Source organism: Leptodactylus fuscus, chromosome 1 (genome assembly GCF_031893055.1).
Source record: "Leptodactylus fuscus isolate aLepFus1 chromosome 1, aLepFus1.hap2, whole genome shotgun sequence".
Taxonomy (NCBI): domain Eukaryota; kingdom Metazoa; phylum Chordata; class Amphibia; order Anura; family Leptodactylidae; genus Leptodactylus; species Leptodactylus fuscus.
Window position 1 is genome coordinate 89,880,685 of NC_134265.1, and position 20,261 is coordinate 89,900,945.

The 20,261-nt window shown below is 41.3% G+C and overlaps 1 protein-coding gene across 1 annotated transcript in view; it reads right to left on the minus strand.

The window, feature by feature from the left end:
* Positions 1–20,261, minus strand: part of WSCD2 (WSC domain containing 2) — a 263,422-nt gene that overhangs the window by 147,520 nt on the left and 95,641 nt on the right. Inside the window, exon 2 of the mRNA XM_075273551.1 lies at positions 4,286–5,242. Within this exon, the coding sequence (XP_075129652.1) occupies positions 4,286–4,667 (382 nt within the window). The 5' untranslated portion in view covers positions 4,668–5,242. The remainder of the gene's footprint in view (positions 1–4,285; positions 5,243–20,261) is intronic.

Sequence of the window (20,261 nt, forward strand, 5' to 3'; positions counted from 1 at the left end):
TTATAAAAGTTCATGGTCTCTGAAACAATAGCTCAGCTTTGACCCTCATTTGCAACTCCTCCTCAGAAACGTCTTCACATCCCTACATTTTAACAGCATTTACATTTCCTTTTCTTCTCAATATGGACCCAGACCACCATAAAGACTTGTCCACAACATGTCTGTAGAAGCAAGCTTCCTATCATTCCCATCCTCTATCAAAGCCCCCCACATAGCAATCATGCCCCACTTTTGCACCACAGAAAGTAACAATTCTGCCGCATGCACATTTCGGGTGAAAAAAATGAAAACAATTTTAATTTGTGACTTCAACAGAAATACAGAAGTGAACTTCTGATTTGTGAACTTCTGTATTTTTTTTTTTCACCCAAAACGTGTGTGCGGCAGAATTATTACTTTCTGCTCTATGGGTTGGAGACCCCTTTCATGCCTGCACCACGACTCATCATATTTTTAGAATGTGTGGGCCTGTTGTCGGCATTATACACCACTTTTGTATCATAGCCTCCCCCACAGAATCTATGGTTGCCATGAAAGGGCTTATTTTCTGATTTCTGATAGTGGAACACTGTGTATCATAAATATTTCAATTCACCAGAAAGCAGGAGTCATACATTTTCAATGCAGAAACTACCAGCCATAACAAGAAATAAGAAACGAGATCAAAGAAGTTTAATCAATCCTAGTGTGTTGAGGTTGAACTATGGGCCCTCTTGGCTTGTGGGCTCGATTGCGGCCCCTATAGACCCACAGAATAAATTTAGAAATGTTAATGTTATCACGTGAAGAGCAGCACAATTTATAGCGCATCAATAAATAGCAGAATTGTTGTTTGTTTCCCATTGTTTTACAAAAAGTGTTACAAAAAGTATATTATTAGATTATTTGGCATTGTTGAAAAATGCAACATGGCTGCAAAAAAACAAGCCCACGTATGGTCAATTATGGTTAATTATCCTTAAGTATCAAATCATTAAACAATTCCAAGCAACTTTAAATAAGAGCTAAATTTCACAAAAATAAAGGTGTTAAAAAGTCTATAATCCTGATAAGGCTGTGATTTTTTTTTTGCTGTACATTGCCTCCTGCATGTTTTTACCTATTTTACTTGACTTATGCAGCTTATGAAGAAATTTTCTGATCTGCAAACTTTTTCTTTTAATTTAGCTTCATCCAATGGCATTGGATTTCTTTTCTAAATGTTTTACAGGTATGGAGATACAGTGAAAGGCAAAAACAAGAATACAGGTCTACCAATTTTTTTTAGCACATGAGGATAGATGACATAGTTAACCATAGCTCAGGGGATACCACCACTATAAAAGACAAGTCATCAAAGGAAGAGATCAAAGTAAGATGTTGTTTGAATTAAATAAATTGTGGTGACCTTGACAAGCGAGAAGTCAAGTATCAAAGTAAGGTATCAAGGGCAGCCATTAGTGCTCCAATAATACAGCTATGATGTCTATCATATCTGGTGCCATCCTGCAGCTGTGCAAGCGGCCTATTGTAGTTACTAGTATAGCCAGACCTCACAAAAACTGCAATTCTGTCATTTTCCTTTAAATGTGCGTAGCAACTTTCTCTAACGCTACTTGATTATGTCTCCAGTTTTGCTCGCTTGTCACTCTACAGTTGAAAAAAGTAGATTTTATATACTAATAAACAATAGAACAAATATACTTAATATTGCTGTGTTATTTCTTGTCAGAATCCAATGAAATGGTATATTTTTAAGTGACTACATTTTTTTGAAAGGCTACATGCCCACAACAATGTGGAAAATGATATGGATGGCTCATATTTGCCATCTCATCTGTGCTTTTCATGGATCCATACTTTTCAATGAATGAACCTAGAGCACAAAATGGACAGGAATAGGCTCACAGCTTCACCACCTCACACACAGACCTGTGTAAATACAGGTATGGGGCCACAGAAACCTAAAGCCTAAAGAATATAATTGTTATACCCTTCATGGAGTCATAAAATGCATCTGATACACAGGATGGAGGCATGTATGATATAGTCTTTTTGAGAGTCCATCTGGTGCTCCTGGGGAGCCCATTGCCTTCCAATCTCTCACCAACTTTAACAAGCAAACATCCTTACAAGTGGCCTGTGGGGGCAGTTTTACATGTACCAACTACACACTTGGCTGCAGCTAGTCTTTCCATATTCAAGGGGGCAGAAACATAGTGTGAGTGATGCATGATGACTACTCCGAGCATAGTGAGGGAGCCGTCTGCTCTTTCACAGTGAAGTCCCCCCTCCTATAGAACGCTATGAAGCTATTTTGTAATAAATCAATCACTACAATAGTGTTCTTGTATGTTTTTTTTTTTGCTTCTTAGTTTGACCTGTGTCATTAAACTATCAAATGCCTGTCACCTAAAGATCTTGTACAACACTTATCCTTCATACACAGGAAAGGGGATACATTTCTGACCGCTGTGGGTCCAACCAATTGGGAACGTCAGAAATTAGGAAAGCCAAGACCTGAAAAATCCCCTGTGTGTTCCATGTGAATACTGCAATGATACACATGGGTGGCCAGAGCTACATTCACTTCTATGGGGCTGCTGGGACAGTGATAAGTATTCTTGATAATATAGAGCTGCACTTCATATAATTTTTTTTGTTTTATTTACATTTTAGTAAATGTATGTGGCTTTATTATAGTATATTATATTATATTATACTGTTATGCTGTTTCATGTTATATTATATATTATATTATTTTATTCATATATGTATAAATATATATTTATTCATATATCATGTGTATTTAAAACAAGCACATATATAATGTAAAACTTGTAACTGGGTATAAACAATACTCTACCTGTGCTTGTAGTGTAGTTACTATACATCTGAATGTCATTCTGAGTTTCCCCAGCCATATATAGTTAAATAATAGACAGGAGACTTGGTTTCATACACATAGTATATATCTTCAGTGGTCATAGCCGCTTCTAATTTTGTGTTCATACTGTAGGCACAGCAACCACTATTTCCCTAAATACCAGAGTAATTCATTATTCAACTGTCATGGGAGCATTGTTCTGTAGCAATATGTTATACTGTATCTTTCCACCAGCCCACTTCATCACTGCCAACACACATCCAGCACTACAAGCAGGGAGATTGTTTTTGTAGAAATCAATCTCTGGTGTTTTTATAAGATGCTATTTTAAGCAATATAAAATATAGTGGATGAATATACTACATACATATCCTTTGACTTCAGCAACGGTTACCAGGGATATATCGGGCAATTTTCTGAGTATATTTCATAATATTTATGGAGGAAATCAGACATGTGTACATTTGTGACATGTGATCACTGATATATTAAGTACATTGTACCTATATGAGACCACTCAGTGGGGGAGGGTGAATTGCAGTCTTTCAAGGCTTTGGTTAGCATGTCATGATATTGTGTGGAATTGGTTTCAAGAAAAATTGGAATACTTAAAAGGAGTTGTATGGTATATATTCACTTCCCTGGTCCAGCAGAATGCTTTTGATGGACCTGGGACCCACATGTCATGTGATCTGAGGAAACTTTCAATTTCCAGTGTCGCTCTGCTAGAAAAAATGTTTATTTATGGATCACAATAACCAATCACAGCTCAAAATTCATTTCTTAATTTACTCTGGTAAGATGGAACCTGTGCTGTTATTGGTTGCTATAAGTAACATCTTTTTTTCTTTTAAGCTAAAGCCCTACGTTGCAGAAACACAGCATTTGTCCTGCTGCAGAAAAAAAAAAATTGTGAAACAGCAAAGTGAATGAAATTTTGGCTAATCCTACGCACATATTGCAGAGAAAAAAAAAAAAAGCTGCATTTTCAGAAAAACATACCCATATTAATTTTACCTGTAGAAATGCATGAAATTTCCTTATAGATTTATTTGAACAACAGACATTTCTCTTGATCCCTATACATAAGCGCATGCTTGATTTGACTGAGCGTGTATGTGTTCTGAATTGGAAGAGAGGGGAGTTAGAGAAACCGCAGTTAGAGACTTACTCCCCTAAAACAAAAGGACTGAATGTTGAAATTTAACAATGCCAATTTTCTTTCGCCTACCATTGTCATCGGAAGATTCCCATTCATGTAAGATATAAGTGTACCAGTCCTGACGAATTCTACTAGTCCAGATGAATTTGTTCTAAAGTACATGTAGGTATTTTGGGGTAGCATGAGAATACACCAAATGTTATAAAGAGATAAAAAGGCAAAGAACAGCTGTGACACAGATCTGAATCTTATCTTACCTCTTCCTTCTTCTTGTTCTCTCATAGTCCTCCCTTTAAGTGCTCTGTTCCATGTGCCTCCAAAGTCTCCTTGCTTAGTCCTCTCCAGAGACTCTTTGCCTGATGTTTTGAACCATGGTCCATATCTCCGAGGTGTGCTTGGTGACTCTGGGGCTTCCTTAAACACCCTACTCAACTGGGCTGTTCCAGGTTCCTGGAGCTCTGCACGCTCACTAACGCCATCAACCAAGGTCTTGTCGCTGTCTGACGCAATATGTTCACCTTCGAAACTTGCATGCAAAAATACAACGCTTCCAGCCGTTAAATATAAGATTATGAAAGTGAAAAAGCGTACAGGCTTCCGTCGAAAATACCTCTGGAATTTTGCAATTATCTTGGCCATATCTTGTACATTATCTGAGTTTATTTTAAAAGCCTTTTTACTAGTTTAAATAATCACAATATTCAGCTTCCATATCTGCCGCTTTCCATTTGCAACATTCTCTGTTATAGACACAAACAGAATATTTAAGCAGAAGTCGGCTTCTTAAGAAAATATATTGCAATTTTCAAATTATCTAGAGGAGAAAACATCTCTGTGCACAAAAAAGCAGCGCGCTGTAAAAATAAGAACAGATTTCTTTTCAAGTGACTGTGCTGTGTATTCCATTTCTGCTCCGTCTTCCTCCTAGCCAATAAAGGTTCCAAAGAGGGACCCTAGAGATGCCATTGATGGACAGATCATTTTAAGAAAATTGAGAGTATGAAGGTGGTTTGAAAGCCGATCAGCTGACGCAGCTCTCTCTCATTCTCTCTGCTTTCAGTTCCTGAGCACGGATTCTTGGAAGCATCGCTTTAATGGAAATGACACCACTTCTTTTTCTGTAAAGAAGAAAGGTCCCCAGATACAAAACACTCAGAGGAACCTTTTGTTAAGTAAACCGTCATTCACTTTGGTCCAAGATGAAAATGCTGCACCTACAAGTCAAATGGAAAACAACCTCATTAGACATTTGAGACATTTCAGCTTCAAACAGAGAAAAAGATTATATTTAACATACATCAGGATGAGAGCCAAATACAAAAATAGCTAAAAATGTAAATGATGGAAAACCTATTTATGATATAAGGTAAATCTCTTTTGTAATGCTATTCTTTAGTACAACAATTATATTTCAATGCTTGACAAGATTTCCTGCGTTTAACATTAGCTCCACTAGTTGTGTCCCTGTTATTGCCTTAATGTATTCCCCATGAATTGTGATATTTGCCTCTTTATTGAAGAGGATCTGTCAGTTTAGGACTATACTTCTTAGGCTAAGTTCACATGGCAGATTTCGGTCTGGAATTTGAGGCGGGATGCCGCCTCAGATTATGGAAGAAAAAACAGCTTTGCATACAGTGCACCGGCATCCAGTCGCAGAATTCCGCTCCGGATTAGGCCCAAATGGATGGGCCTAGTCCAGAGGGAGTGACGCACCGCGGGTGATAGGGCACGTCGCTTTGGAAAAACAAAATACCCAGCTCCCATTGAATTTAATGTGAGGCAGTATTTTAATCCGGAATTTGACATGGAATCCGCACCAAATTCCGGACTAAAATCCGCTTAGCCTAAGGTTGCTTTCACAGAGAAGCGTTTGGCCAGTGATTGTGCGCTAAAATTAGAAGTGAATACTACAAAGAGATCAGGTATGATAGAAACACTTGTTCCTGTTCTGTATTTTTAATCCAATCCTAGTCTTGGCTCATAATCACTTGTGAAAATCACTGACCAAACACTGACTGTGTGAAAGCAGTCTAATAGCCGAAAAGCATAAGATATGCTGTAGCAGTGCTCAGTGAATACACCAGCCTCATAGCTTGAGTCCCGCTGTATTCACACCTTCTTGGCCATCGGATCGATGATTGACAGGCTGTATGATCTAATATTCAGCAGCGTGTCAATCATCATTCTGAAGGTTTAGCTCTCCGTACATAGGTATAGAAAATCTTTATGAAGCATATAGCAATATATTTTATGTCCATGACTAAATTCCATATGCTGCTTTATTTACAACAGTATGTCCTGCAATGTCCAAATGGAATCTGTTAACACCGTTTTAAGGTGATACAAATACATTTAGTATACATGACTGGAAGATGATATAGTTCTGACTGGTTTGCAATATCATCCCATTAGGGACTAAAAGGTAAAACTTCATTTTAATAATGTCATTAAGAGAAATAGAGGCATTTAGTAGTGCTGGTTGATAATTGTATTTGGGCTTTCCCCTAGAGACCTAAGTGGCCGGTGACCCCCTTTTTTCCCCCTGTTGGAGTGGCGTTAGGCGAGTAACCTCAGGGGGTTGGAGGTGGTCTCAGCCACTATACCTTATTGGTCCAGGGGTTATGAGCCTATTGCCCAGTTTGTTCTCATACCACAGCTTATGTACATCTGGCTGAGGGAGATAGAGATATTTATAAGGACAGATGTACCCCATAATTCTCCCGGCGCCGAACTATCACTTTTAACTGGTTTAAAAACTTAAATCCAGTCGGTTTGGTGGGTTGTATTTGTGTTGTTTTTATAATTGTTGTTGATTCCATTTTTAATGACATTAAAAGTGAAGTTTTATCTTTTAGTCCCTAATGGGATGAACTAGTTTCCCTTCTGTGAATTTTGCTTGCATTAGGGACCACAATATCTTGATTTACTATCAATTTCCTGGTTTGCAATATGTCAGTATACTAGCTCCTATTTGCAATCGCCGCCTTAAGATTTCTCTGACTACCAGACAAACACCACTGGCTGGGTCTGCAATGTCTGTCAGAATTCTAAGGCACAGACCCAGTCAGAGATCTCTCTCATCAATCAGATAAGTATAGGTGGGATATGTAAGCCCTGTAGAAATTCAGTCTTTGAGATTGTGTGCTCAGAGAAGAACTTTTCATATGTCTGGCTCTGACTGCTGGCTATTTCTCCTAGTTTACCCTCTTTGGCTTTAGTTATTTTGCTTACTTATAAAGTGTCATGATATTCCGCAGCGCTTACAGACACTGTCAATCACTGTCCCATATAGGGCTCTCAATCTACATCAATATGTCTTTGGAGTGTGCGCAGAAACTGGAGTACCCAGAGGAAACCCACAAAAACACGGGGAGAACATACAAACTCCGTGCAGATGTTGTCTTTGGTCATCACTGCACATGTGAACCACAGAGTGGTTTCTAACAATGACTCTGCTCTGATACTCATTTTTTACTTCTATCTACTCTCCTGGCACGAACTTGGCTGGTTTGTTACTTCCTTTGTTCTCATTTTAGGTAACTTTTTTGTTCTTTATTTTTCTATTGCACTTGTCTAATATTCCTTGCTTTCATTACCTGACTCCAAATCCAATCTGTCTTACAGTGGGCTCTGCTGAAAACCTTGGAGTAACCTTACATTCCACCCTTTAAAATAATTTTGGAGCAAATGGTAGTAGTTATCTGGCCTAACCTGTTCATAGGTCATTTCAGGAAATTCTTCCACCTGGGAATTACAAACAGCAACTCCTTACACAATACTACAAAAATGGATCAACATAGCCAGGCTATATGCAGAAATATAACAGAAGTAAATAAGTTTACTTAATTTACCAGCCAGAAAACTAGTAAAGATTATCAAGAACAAACAATCCGTTTTTGCATATATTGGTTTTAGACACATTGCCAAACATATTATACAGCATTAGCATGTGTCGCTGAAAACTGTCACATATGTCATCCGTTTGCTGTCCATGTTCTTATGGATCCATTGACTTGCATACACATGTGTGGTCCAAAAATAAAAGACCTGTGTAACGTCTCTGCCTGTTTGGGTCACTGCTCCATCCTCTGCTCGCATGCTGCGGTGCAGGAAGCGTGAGGAGTTTAATTCCTTGCTTAGAGTTTTTGGTTGCACTGTGTGAACACGGCTCTAGTTCTGTAATTGAATTTCCACCACACCCACCTTCTGCCCTTGTTTGCCTCTGTTCATGAAGTGGTTAATTTTGGTCTTGCCCTGTGATTGACAGCCTATTCAACTATCAACTCCAGGGTGGGTTCTTTCTCCCTATTTATTCTTAGTTGCTTCACATTCACATTGGTGCTTGCTATTGACTTGTGCGTGCTGGCTTCTCTGTTGCTGTTTATTCTTGTATTCTGATTCTTCACTTCTGGCTTCCCTATAGACTACTCTTTTGGATATCGATTTTGACACTGCATTGCTCGACTGTTACTGACCCCTGGCTAGCTGACCTCCCATGTTGTTGTTTGTCTTGTCTGTGTTTTGTGTGTCAAGTATTTAGGAAGGGTTTCGTCATCCAGTTGTTGCCTATTACCTAGGATAGGACCATCAAGCAGGTAGGGACAGTGGGGGGTTTCAGACCAGGGCTCACTGTCTCTTGTGCCCCTTCCTCCAGGGTTCATCTACAGAACTGGGGAACTGCTGTCTGGGATTTCCCTAACAACCTGCTTCCATTTTTTCTACCACAATAAGTAAAACAACAGTGAATAAACATCTTGAAATCAAAGATTCTGTATACTGTCCATGGAAACATTGACAACACATGGACAACAATCATGCATTTATGAATATGCCCTTGTCCTGTCAAAAATATAAGCTTCCTTTATCAAATCTAGACTGGAAATTGATATTTAGTATTTGACTAGTTGCCATTAATATATATATATTTTATTTTTTTTGCATTATTTAAGACAATATTAATGTGAGCCCCATTGTGTCGGTAAAGTTTCTCATGAGGTTACTATCATATGTTTTGCTATTCATTCCAGCAGTAAAATTGTCTCCTTTTAAAAACCATTTTCATTTTTTTTTTTTAATTTAAGAGTCTAAAAAACAAAGACTCAAAATCTAGATAAATAAAAAGGAAAACTGTTTTATCTAAAACGCCTGAAAGCAAGGTTCTTAACTATAATGAAGGAGAAAGGGTGATAATTCAGTACTGTTTTATGAATATACATTGTATTTATCTATAATTGATTTTCACTGAGCCATTAACATTGATAATTGTGTGCTCAGCAGTAATTCCACAGATTCCCTTTGATTTTCAATTACATTTTATAGGACAGTCACACATCTTGGCTCATCTTTAATTAGTGACTTTTCTCATTGTAAACGCTTCTTTTTCCAGCAGAGAATTGGTTTGGACAAGCTAGAAGGTTGAATCAGGGCTGGCTAAGTAAAGCTTTGTTCACATTGAGTTTGAACACTATGTTTGATATTTATTTGAGTGAAAGCGCAAACATATCCAAGGGGCTCCATTTATCTGACAAAAAGAACATCCATATAATCTTTATTGGACAGGTATTCTCCTGTATGCGTTTTTGTTGTGAATAATAGGAGTGGCCAATGTATGGGTTTGTTTGTCCACCCTTTAAGGGGTTGTCTAGTTTCAGCAAATAAATGTTATGGTTTGTATGATAAAAAGTTCTATAATGTTCCAATATATTTTCTGTATTAATTCCTCATGGTTTTCTAGATCTCTGCTTGCTAGCATATATTCTGCTTATTTCCAGTGGATAAAAATCAGTCCACGGTCATGTGATATACAGTCCATGGTCATGTGATATACAGTCCATGGTCAGGTGATATACAGTCCATGGTCAGGTGATATACAGTTCATGGTCATGTGATATACAGTCCATGGTCAGGTGATATACAGTCCATGGTCAGGTGATATACAGTCCATGGTCATGTGATGGACACACAAGTACACAGCTCGTTATAGTCTCAGCACAGTAATCACACATCTGCCTGGTAACGAGTTGTGCACCTGTGTATTCAGTATATGTATGACTATGGATTGTATATCACATGACCATGGACTGATTTTTATATACTGGAGGTAAGCAGAATGAATGACAGCAAACCAAGATCTACAAAAAAAACCTGTATATACAGAATGTATTGTATTGAATTTGCTAAAACTGGACAACCCCTTTAATTGATCTCTACTTTGGTGAAGGAAATTATCTTGAAACAAAATGCTAACAAAAGCTAATAAGGATTGGTGATATACATGATGCTGTATAAGGCAGCAGTCTCCCAGTAGTGGTTTTTTCATCGGGTGCATGTTCAAGGTGGGACCAAAAACTTTCCCAACATTTTGTAATATCCAAGAAAGTAGAACAGTACACTGGAATTTGGTTTTGCTTCTTAATTCAGATTTTATTTTAATCTGGTCAAACAATACATGGGTATAAATTTTTAGTGCAAGTTATATACAACTTCAATTGTCTAATTCAGGTACCAGATATTAATGTAATGATTTAGGTGAATACCCTCCATCCGTCTTTATTTATAGATACAAGTGGGAAACCAAGTGCTGGAGAATGTGTAGAATGTGGATGACTTGCCATGAATGATGCTTATGATGTGAAGTTTTGTGGGTAGTGGTGGAGTCACCCCCATACCGATACAACTTCTCATCATAAGCACTACCACCACAACAATACCACATTTATTAAATTTTTGTTTTATTTTAAGAACTTTAAAAAATGAAAAACTTTGAAAAAAATTCCATTGCATTGTCATATTGTAACACCAGTAACTTTTTTTTTTTTTTATAGTTCTACGTACAGAATTGTGTAAGGTGTCTTGTTTTGCAAGACAAGATATCATTTTTATTGGTACCATTTTGGAGAATATGTGTTGTATTGATCACTTTTTATTAAATCTATTCTTTTACCAGGCAAAAGGCAAAAAAAAACCCTGAGATTCAGCCATTTTTATTTGCTTTCCTGTTACAACTTTCAGTGAATGGTATAAATATTGTTATGTTTTAATAGTGTGGCCAATTTCAGATATGGAGATTAGAGAGGAGCGAGTAGTACTCGATCGAGTGGGTATTCGATCGAATACTACGGTATTCGAAATACTCGTACTCGGTCGAGTACCACTCGCTATTCGAATGTAAAAGTTTGATGCAGAACCAGCATTGATTGGCCGAATGCTATACAGTCGGCCAATGAACGCTGGTTCTTCTCCTACCTTTAGAAGTCTTCTCCGTGCAGCTTCCCCACGGTGTCTTCTGGCTCTGAATTCACTCTGCCAGGTATCGGGCAAGGATAGAGCCGACTACACATGTCCACTTGTAGTGCAGGCATGCGCAGTCGGCTCTGCCCAGGCCCGATGCCTGGCAGAGTGAATTCAAAGCCAGAAGATGCCGCGGGGACGCTGCAAGGAGAAGACTTCTTGGAGGATCCAGCCTGTTCCTCACTAGTGGACTTGGTAAGTATAATTTGATCGAACGTTGCCTACCCCTGAAATGAGCATTTTCCCCCCATAGACTATAATAGGGTTCGATATTCGATTCGAGAAGTCGAATATTGAGGGGCTACTCGAAACGAATATCGAACCTTGAACATTTTACTGTTCGCTCATCTCTAATGGAGATACCTAATTTCTTTATGTTTATTTTTGATTATTTCTGTTTATATGTAATCTAGAAAAAGATAAGATAATCAAGATAAGATAATCCTTTAATAGCCCTGTATTATCTATACTGTTACAGCAACACGAATAATATAGTAATATAATTCAAGAAAGAACACATACAAGCTCACAACAGATAGAAAATATACTAGGAATTATAGCAACTAGGAAGAAAAAGAAAGACTGAGAATAATTTAGTTCTCTGTACGGAGTGATCTCCACTTAGCCTGATGTAGATTATACAGCCTGACCGCAGTTGGGAGGAAGGATCTCTGATAGTGCTACTTCTCACACTTGGGGTGAATCAGTCGGTCACTGACAGTACTGCCAAGCGCTATCACGGTCTCATACATGGGATGGGAGTTGTTTTCCAGCATGGAGCTCACCACAGACAATATCCTTCTGTCACCCACCACCTGGGGGGTGATTTGAATTTTTATACATTTTTTAGATTTGAAGAAAAATTCAGGTCTTTATGAACACAGCAAGAGAAATTATATATAATTTTTCCTTTAAATTTTTTCTTTACATTTTTTGGAACAATTAAATTTTTTAAGCATTTCTTTCACTTTACTGTAACCAAAATGACCATCTGAGTGATAAAATGTGGTTGAATGCCTGCTACTAGAGATGAGCGAACACTAAAATGTTCGAGGTTCGAAATTCGATTCGAACAGCCGCTCACTGTTCGAGTGTTCGAATGGGTTTCGAACCCCATTATAGTCTATGGGGAACATAAACTCGTTAAGGGGGAAACCCAAATTCGTGTCTGGAGGGTCACCAAGTCCACTATGACACCCCAGGAAATGATACCAACACCCTGGAATGACACTGGGACAGCAGGGGAAGCATGTCTGGGGGCATAAAAGTCACTTTATTTCATGGAAATCCCTGTCAGTTTGCGATTTTCGCAAGCTAACTTTTCCCCATAGAAATGCATTGGCCAGTGCTGATTGGCCAGAGTACGGAACTCGACCAATCAGCGCTGGCTCTGCTGGAGGAGGCGGAGTCTAAGATCGCTCCACACCAGTCTCCATTCAGGTCCGACCTTAGACTCCGCCTCCTCCGGCAGAGCCAGCGCTGATTGGCCGAAGGCTGGCCAATGCATTCCTATGCGAATGCAGACTTAGCAGTGCTGAGTCAGTTTTGCTCAACTACACATCTGATGCACACTCGGCACTGCTACATCAGATGTAGCAATCTGATGTAGCAGAGCCGAGGGTGCACTAGAACCCCTGTGCAAACTCAGTTCACGCTAATAGAATGCATTGGCCAGCGCTGATTGGCCAATGCATTCTATTAGCCCGATGAAGTAGAGCTGAATGTGTGTGCTAAGCACACACATTCAGCACTGCTTCATCAAGCCAATACAATGCATTAGCCAGTGCTGATTGGCCAGAGTACGGAATTCGGCCAATCAGCGCTGGCCAATGCATTCTATTAGCCCGATGAAGTAGAGCTGAATGTGTGTGCTAAGCACACACATTCAGCACTGCTTCATCAAGCCAATACAATGCATTAGCCAGTGCTGATTGGCCAGAGTACGGAATTCGGCCAATCAGCGCTGGCTCTGCTGGAGGAGGCGGAGTCTAAGATCGCTCCACACCAGTCTCCATTCAGGTCCGACCTTAGACTCCGCCTCCTCCGGCAGAGCCAGCGCTGATTGGCCGAAGGCTGGCCAATGCATTCCTATGCGAATGCAGACTTAGCAGTGCTGAGTCAGTTTTGCTCAACTACACATCTGATGCACACTCGGCACTGCTACATCAGATGTAGCAATCTGATGTAGCAGAGCCGAGGGTGCACTAGAACCCCTGTGCAAACTCAGTTCACGCTAATAGAATGCATTGGCCAGCGCTGATTGGCCAATGCATTCTATTAGCCCGATGAAGTAGAGCTGAATGTGTGTGCTAAGCACACACATTCAGCACTGCTTCATCAAGCCAATACAATGCATTAGCCAGTGCTGATTGGCCAGAGTACGGAACTCGGCCAATCAGCGCTGGCCAATGCATTCTATTAGCCCGATGAAGTAGAGCTGAATGTGTGTGCTAAGCACACACATTCAGCACTGCTTCATCAAGCCAATACAATGCATTAGCCAGTGCTGATTGGCCAGAGTACGGAACTCGACCAATCAGCGCTGGCTCTGCTGGAGGAGGCGGAGTCTAAGATAGCTCCACACCAGTCTCCATTCAGGTCCGACCTTAGACTCCGCCTCCTCCGGCAGAGCCAGCGCTGATTGGCCGAAGGCTGGCCAATGCATTCCTATGCGAATGCAGACTTAGCAGTGCTGAGTCAGTTTTGCTCAACTACACATCTGATGCACACTCGGCACTGCTACATCAGATGTAGCAATCTGATGTAGCAGAGCCGAGGGTGCACTAGAACCCCTGTGCAAACTCAGTTCACGCTAATAGAATGCATTGGCCAGCGCTGATTGGCCAATGCATTCTATTAGCCCGATGAAGTAGAGCTGAATGTGTGTGCTAAGCACACACATTCAGCACTGCTTCATCAAGCCAATACAATGCATTAGCCAGTGCTGATTGGCCAGAGTACGGAATTCGGCCAATCAGCGCTGGCCAATGCATTCTATTAGCCCGATGAAGTAGAGCTGAATGTGTGTGCTAAGCACACACATTCAGCACTGCTTCATCAAGCCAATACAATGCATTAGCCAGTGCTGATTGGCCAGAGTACGGAATTCGGCCAATCAGCGCTGGCTCTGCTGGAGGAGGCGGAGTCTAAGATCGCTCCACACCAGTCTCCATTCAGGTCCGACCTTAGACTCCGCCTCCTCCGGCAGAGCCAGCGCTGATTGGCCGAAGGCTGGCCAATGCATTCCTATGCGAATGCAGACTTAGCAGTGCTGAGTCAGTTTTGCTCAACTACACATCTGATGCACACTCGGCACTGCTACATCAGATGTAGCAATCTGATGTAGCAGAGCCGAGGGTGCACTAGAACCCCTGTGCAAACTCAGTTCACGCTAATAGAATGCATTGGCCAGCGCTGATTGGCCAATGCATTCTATTAGCCCGATGAAGTAGAGCTGAATGTGTGTGCTAAGCACACACATTCAGCACTGCTTCATCAAGCCAATACAATGCATTAGCCAGTGCTGATTGGCCAGAGTACGGAATTCGGCCAATCAGCGCTGGCCAATGCATTCTATTAGCCCGATGAAGTAGAGCTGAATGTGTGTGCTAAGCACACACATTCAGCACTGCTTCATCAAGCCAATACAATGCATTAGCCAGTGCTGATTGGCCAGAGTACGGAATTCGGCCAATCAGCGCTGGCTCTGCTGGAGGAGGCGGAGTCTAAGGTCGGACCTGAATGGAGACTGGTGTGGAGCGATCTTAGACTCCGCCTCCTCCAGCAGAGCCAGCGCTGATTGGCCGAATTCCGTACTCTGGCCAATCAGCACTGGCTAATGCATTGTATTGGCGTGATGAAGCAGTGCTGAATGTGTGTGCTTAGCACACACATGCAGCTCTACTTCATCGGGCTAATAGAATGCATTGGCCAGCGCTGATTGGCCGAATTCCGTACTCTGGCCAATCAGTGCTGGCCAATGCATTCTATTAGCTTGATGAAGCAGAGTGTGCACAAGGGTTCAAGCGCACCCTCGGCTCTGATGTAGCAGAGCCGAGGCTGCACAAGGGTTCAAGCGCACCCTCGGCTCTGATGTAGGAGAGCCGAGGGTGCACTTGAACCCTTGTGCAGCCTCGGCTCTGCTACATCAGAGCCGAGGGTGCGCTTGAACCCTTGTGCACACTCTGCTTCATCAAGCTAATAGAATGCATTGGCCAGCGCTGATTGGCCAATGTATTCTATTAGCCTGATGAAGTAGAGCTGAATGTGTGTGCTAAGCACACACATTCAGCTCTACTTCATCGGGCTAATAGAATGCATTGGCCAGCGCTGATTGGCCGAATTCCGTACTCTGGCCAATCAGTGCTGGCCAATGCATTCTATTAGCTTGATGAAGCAGAGTGTGCACAAGGGTTCAAGCGCACCCTCGGCTCTGATGTAGCAGAGCCGAGGCTGCACAAGGGTTCAAGCGCACCCTCGGCTCTGATGTAGGAGAGCCGAGGGTGCACTTGAACCCTTGTGCAGCCTCGGCTCTGCTACATCAGAGCCGAGGGTGCGCTTGAACCCTTGTGCACACTCTGCTTCATCAAGCTAATAGAATGCATTGGCCAGCGCTGATTGGCCAATGTATTCTATTAGCCTGATGAAGTAGAGCTGAATGTGTGTGCTAAGCACACACATTCAGCTCTACTTCATCGGGCTAATAGAATGCATTGGCCAGCGCTGATTGGCCAGAGTACGGAACTCGACCAATCAGCGCTGGCTCTGCTGGAGGAGGCGGAGTCTAAGATCGCTCCACACCAGTCTCCATTCAGGTCCGACCTTAGACTCCGCCTCCTCCAGCAGAGCCAGCGCTGATTGGCCGAATTCCGTACTCTGGCCAATCAGCACTGGCTAATGCATTGTATTGGCGTGATGAAGCAGTGCTGAATGTGTGTGCTTAGCACACACATTCAGCTCTACTTCATCGGGCTAATAGAATGCATTGGCCAATCAGCGCTGGCCAATGCATTCTATTAGCGTGAACTGAGTTTGCACAGGGGTTCTAGTGCACCCTCGGCTCTGCTACATCAGATTGCTACATCTGATGTAGCAGTGCCGAGTGTGCATCAGATGTGTAGTTGAGCAAAACTGACTCAGCACTGCTAAGTCTCTGCATTCGCATAGGAATGCATTGGCCAGCCTTCGGCCAATCAGCGCTGGCTCTGCCGGAGGAGGCGGAGTCTAAGGTCGGACCTGAATGGAGACTGGTGTGGAGCGATCTTAGACTCCGCCTCCTCCAGCAGAGCCAGCGCTGATTGGTCGAGTTCCGTACTCTGGCCAATCAGCGCTGGCCAATGCATTCTATTAGCCCGATGAAGTAGAGCTGAATGTGTGTGCTTAGCACACACATTCAGCTCTACTTCATCAGGCTAATAGAATACATTGGCCAATCAGCGCTGGCCAATGCATTCTATTAGCTTGATGAAGCAGAGTGTGCACAAGGGTTCAAGCGCACCCTCGGCTCTGATGTAGCAGAGCTGAGGGTGCACAAGGGTTCAAGTGCACCCTCGGCTCTCCTACATCAGAGCCGAGGGTGCGCTTGAACCCTTGTGCAGCCTCGGCTCTGCTACATCAGAGCCGAGGGTGCGCTTGAACCCTTGTGCACACTCTGCTTCATCAAGCTAATAGAATGCATTGGCCAGCACTGATTGGCCAGAGTACGGAATTCGGCCAATCAGCGCTGGCCAATGCATCCCTATGGGAAAAAGTTTATCTCACAAAAATCACAATTACACACCCGATAGAGCCCCAAAAAGTTATTTTTAATAACATTCCCCCCTAAATAAAGGTTATCCCTAGCTATCCCTGCCTGTACAGCTATCCCTGTCTCATAGTCACAAAGTTCACATTCTCATATGACCCGGATTTGAAATCCACTATTCGTCTAAAATGGAGGTCACCTGATTTCGGCAGCCAATGACTTTTTCCAATTTTTTTCAATGCCCCCAGTGTCGTAGTTCCTGTCCCACCTCCCCTGCGCTGTTATTGGTGCAAAAAAGGCGCCAGGGAAGGTGGGAGGGGAATCGAATTTTGGCGCACTTTACCACGTGGTGTTCGATTCGATTCGAACATGGCGAACACCCTGATATCCGATCGAACATGTGTTCGATAGAACACTGTTCGCTCATCTCTACCTGCTACGTATTACAGCTTTGCCACTATGCCACTGAATTGCTAATATGAACAGGGATGAAGGCTGCTTAATATCATGAGCCATCCCTTATCATCCCTGATCCCTGGTTTAAATGGTCATCACATGAGTATGGGTTGAGGAACGGTAAGAAAAGCATATGAATGCATTCTGAGACAATAAAGCTTTAAGAAAACTATAACCGCAATGAAAAGTGATCATCCTGAGAAGAGTGCACCAGAGAGCAGCATGTCACACCCCAGAATAGCTTATTTAATCCTAACTGTCAGAATGATCAACATCCAGCCATCTATTAAAAAGCACCGAGGCTTCTATCTCTGTACAGACGCTAAACACTTCTGCCAACAATTCCCATACAGTTTAACCTTCCCGGAATTTATAGATCTTCAAAATGAAAAAAATATTACCTGTTGATAAGGAGTCATTATATGCATCAATATAAAGTAATATCCCGTATGCATTATTTAGCTTGCATTCAGAAATAGGGCATCTAGAATGATACTCAATATGTAAATCATCTGTAGATAAGCGGATGAGCACATACACTGAAATTCTGTTAATCCGACAGGACAAAAGAAGGAAAAAAAATCTGATAAACTAGAACATGGTCTAAGCAGAGAATTGCATGTCAATCATGAATATTATAAGACTGAGCAGAGAAAAATATGTAGAAAACTGCTACGATAAAATGCACAAAATGAATTTAGCATGTCTTGTATTATTTTACTTCTAGCTATTTTCCTGAAAACTCGCTACTCTACCTTTCTGAAGGCATTTTACATACTAATCCATAATTGTGTTGTATATTACTTAATAATTCAGAATATTTTCAAATCTGGCAGCCGTCTGAACACAAGATATTAAGTAAATTGAGTGACTGAAAAAAAATGTATATTATTCCTACAGTCTTCTCCTATCTGTCACTTATTTTACTTATTTTAGGTTAGCAAGAAACAGAAGACTTATGGAAGGCAAAATTCAGACTGTAGAGTTGTATGAATAGTTACATAGGTCTGCACAAGACTGTTTGCAGTAACTTCATTTTAGATACACTGAGTGAATCAAAATGTCATTGGTATGTTGAATACAACCTTTCAGATGTTTCTTAAAAAGTTTACCTGTAATACATGGTATATGGTACATGTAATAAATTGGTACATTACAGAGGTGTTCCGATCTTTGAGTCCCTGGTGTGTTGCGTCACCAAGGAGACAGAGAGAGAAAGAGTGCTGAACGCCGTGAGGAGGCCCAAAAAGATGTAAGAGAAGATGAGTAGGATTTTTTTTATAATTTTTTACACTCCTACCTATTATATTCTTGCATCTGGAGAGACCCCAAGGTATAAATAAAGTCAGTTCCACATAACTTCAGTTGTGTTTGCTTTAGGGTGCATTCACACGGAGGAATATGGTGAGGAATTTGGTGTGGAATTTCAGCGCTGAAAAAAAAGCCTCCCATTGACTTCAATGGGTTCCTTTTTCTGCTAGCAGATGCTCGACAGATGCTGTGGGGGAAGGGGGAATGTATCAACCTATCTACTCCTCTTTTATGACAATAGATGAGGGTTAATGGAGTGCCAAAGATGCACCACATCTCTTGATCTGTGCCTCCCTTGCCATTTTTCGTGAAGTGTGGTGAAGGCCAGAGAGAGTGGGAAGGGTTTGGGGAAGGACGGGGGGGGGGGGGGGGGGGGGCGGTCGTCTCATCTAGACAAATTTATTATAACTCACACCAGAAAACTGTTGTGAGTTCCATAGAAAATCTGGTAAAGAGTGCATCAGAGGCCAGAGCCTTTTGCTAATTCTGGCAAGCCTTTTGTTAGTTAGGACTTTACTAAGGGCGGGATCACACTACCATTGGATATCAGTTAGTGTCTGTTTTTATACTATCCGTTTTTGGGGTTTTTTTTTGTTTCTGCTTTCTTAGCATGTATATAAAAAAAAACGGATAGTAATAACGAAGAGTATAATGGACATCTGGCTGTTGCTGTCCGTTACCCATAGACTTTAGTGCTAAAAAATAACCGACTCTTCCTGTCTGTCATGAAACAGTTTTTTATCATGGACACAAAAGTCCTGCATATTGGATTTTTTGTTCACGAAAAGTAACGGACATGTGACAAATTTGGTGTATAACGGACACTAACGGACACAAGATAAAATCCCCATTGAAATTAATGGAAGTTTTAACGGATTTGTGATGAATTGTTAGTGTTCGTTGGTAAAATCATGTAACAGACAACAGCAATGGATGCTACCTACGGTCACCAGTGGTAGTGTGAACAGCCCTTAAGATTGTCTTAGGAAACACCATTCTTAATCAATTTTCTCAGTATCTGTTTCATGAGATGAGCAGTTCTTGCAATGTGATATCACAAAGTGATAGGCTATGTATCCTATGTGTGGCCACCCTATAGCTGTACGGTGCAAGCTGTCAAGGGTTTTAATAGAATATTACAATATTGTATTAAATGCTTTAATGTGAAACTGAAGTCCTAGCTGTTTACTTCAGAGGAAGGCTTTTCTTAGAATTAGATGACTATTTACACTATGGGAATATTCCATGGCTTCCTTTGTCTCGCATTGCATATATTTTGTGTTACTGACATGTATTTTTCCAGCAGACAAAGAAGACATTACAATTACAAAGCAATTTATTGTAGACAATCCAATTAATCACAAGTGTTTTTTTTTTTACTTTTTCTCTAAAATGTGTTTTGTCTGCTTTGATTATCCCAAACTCTATTG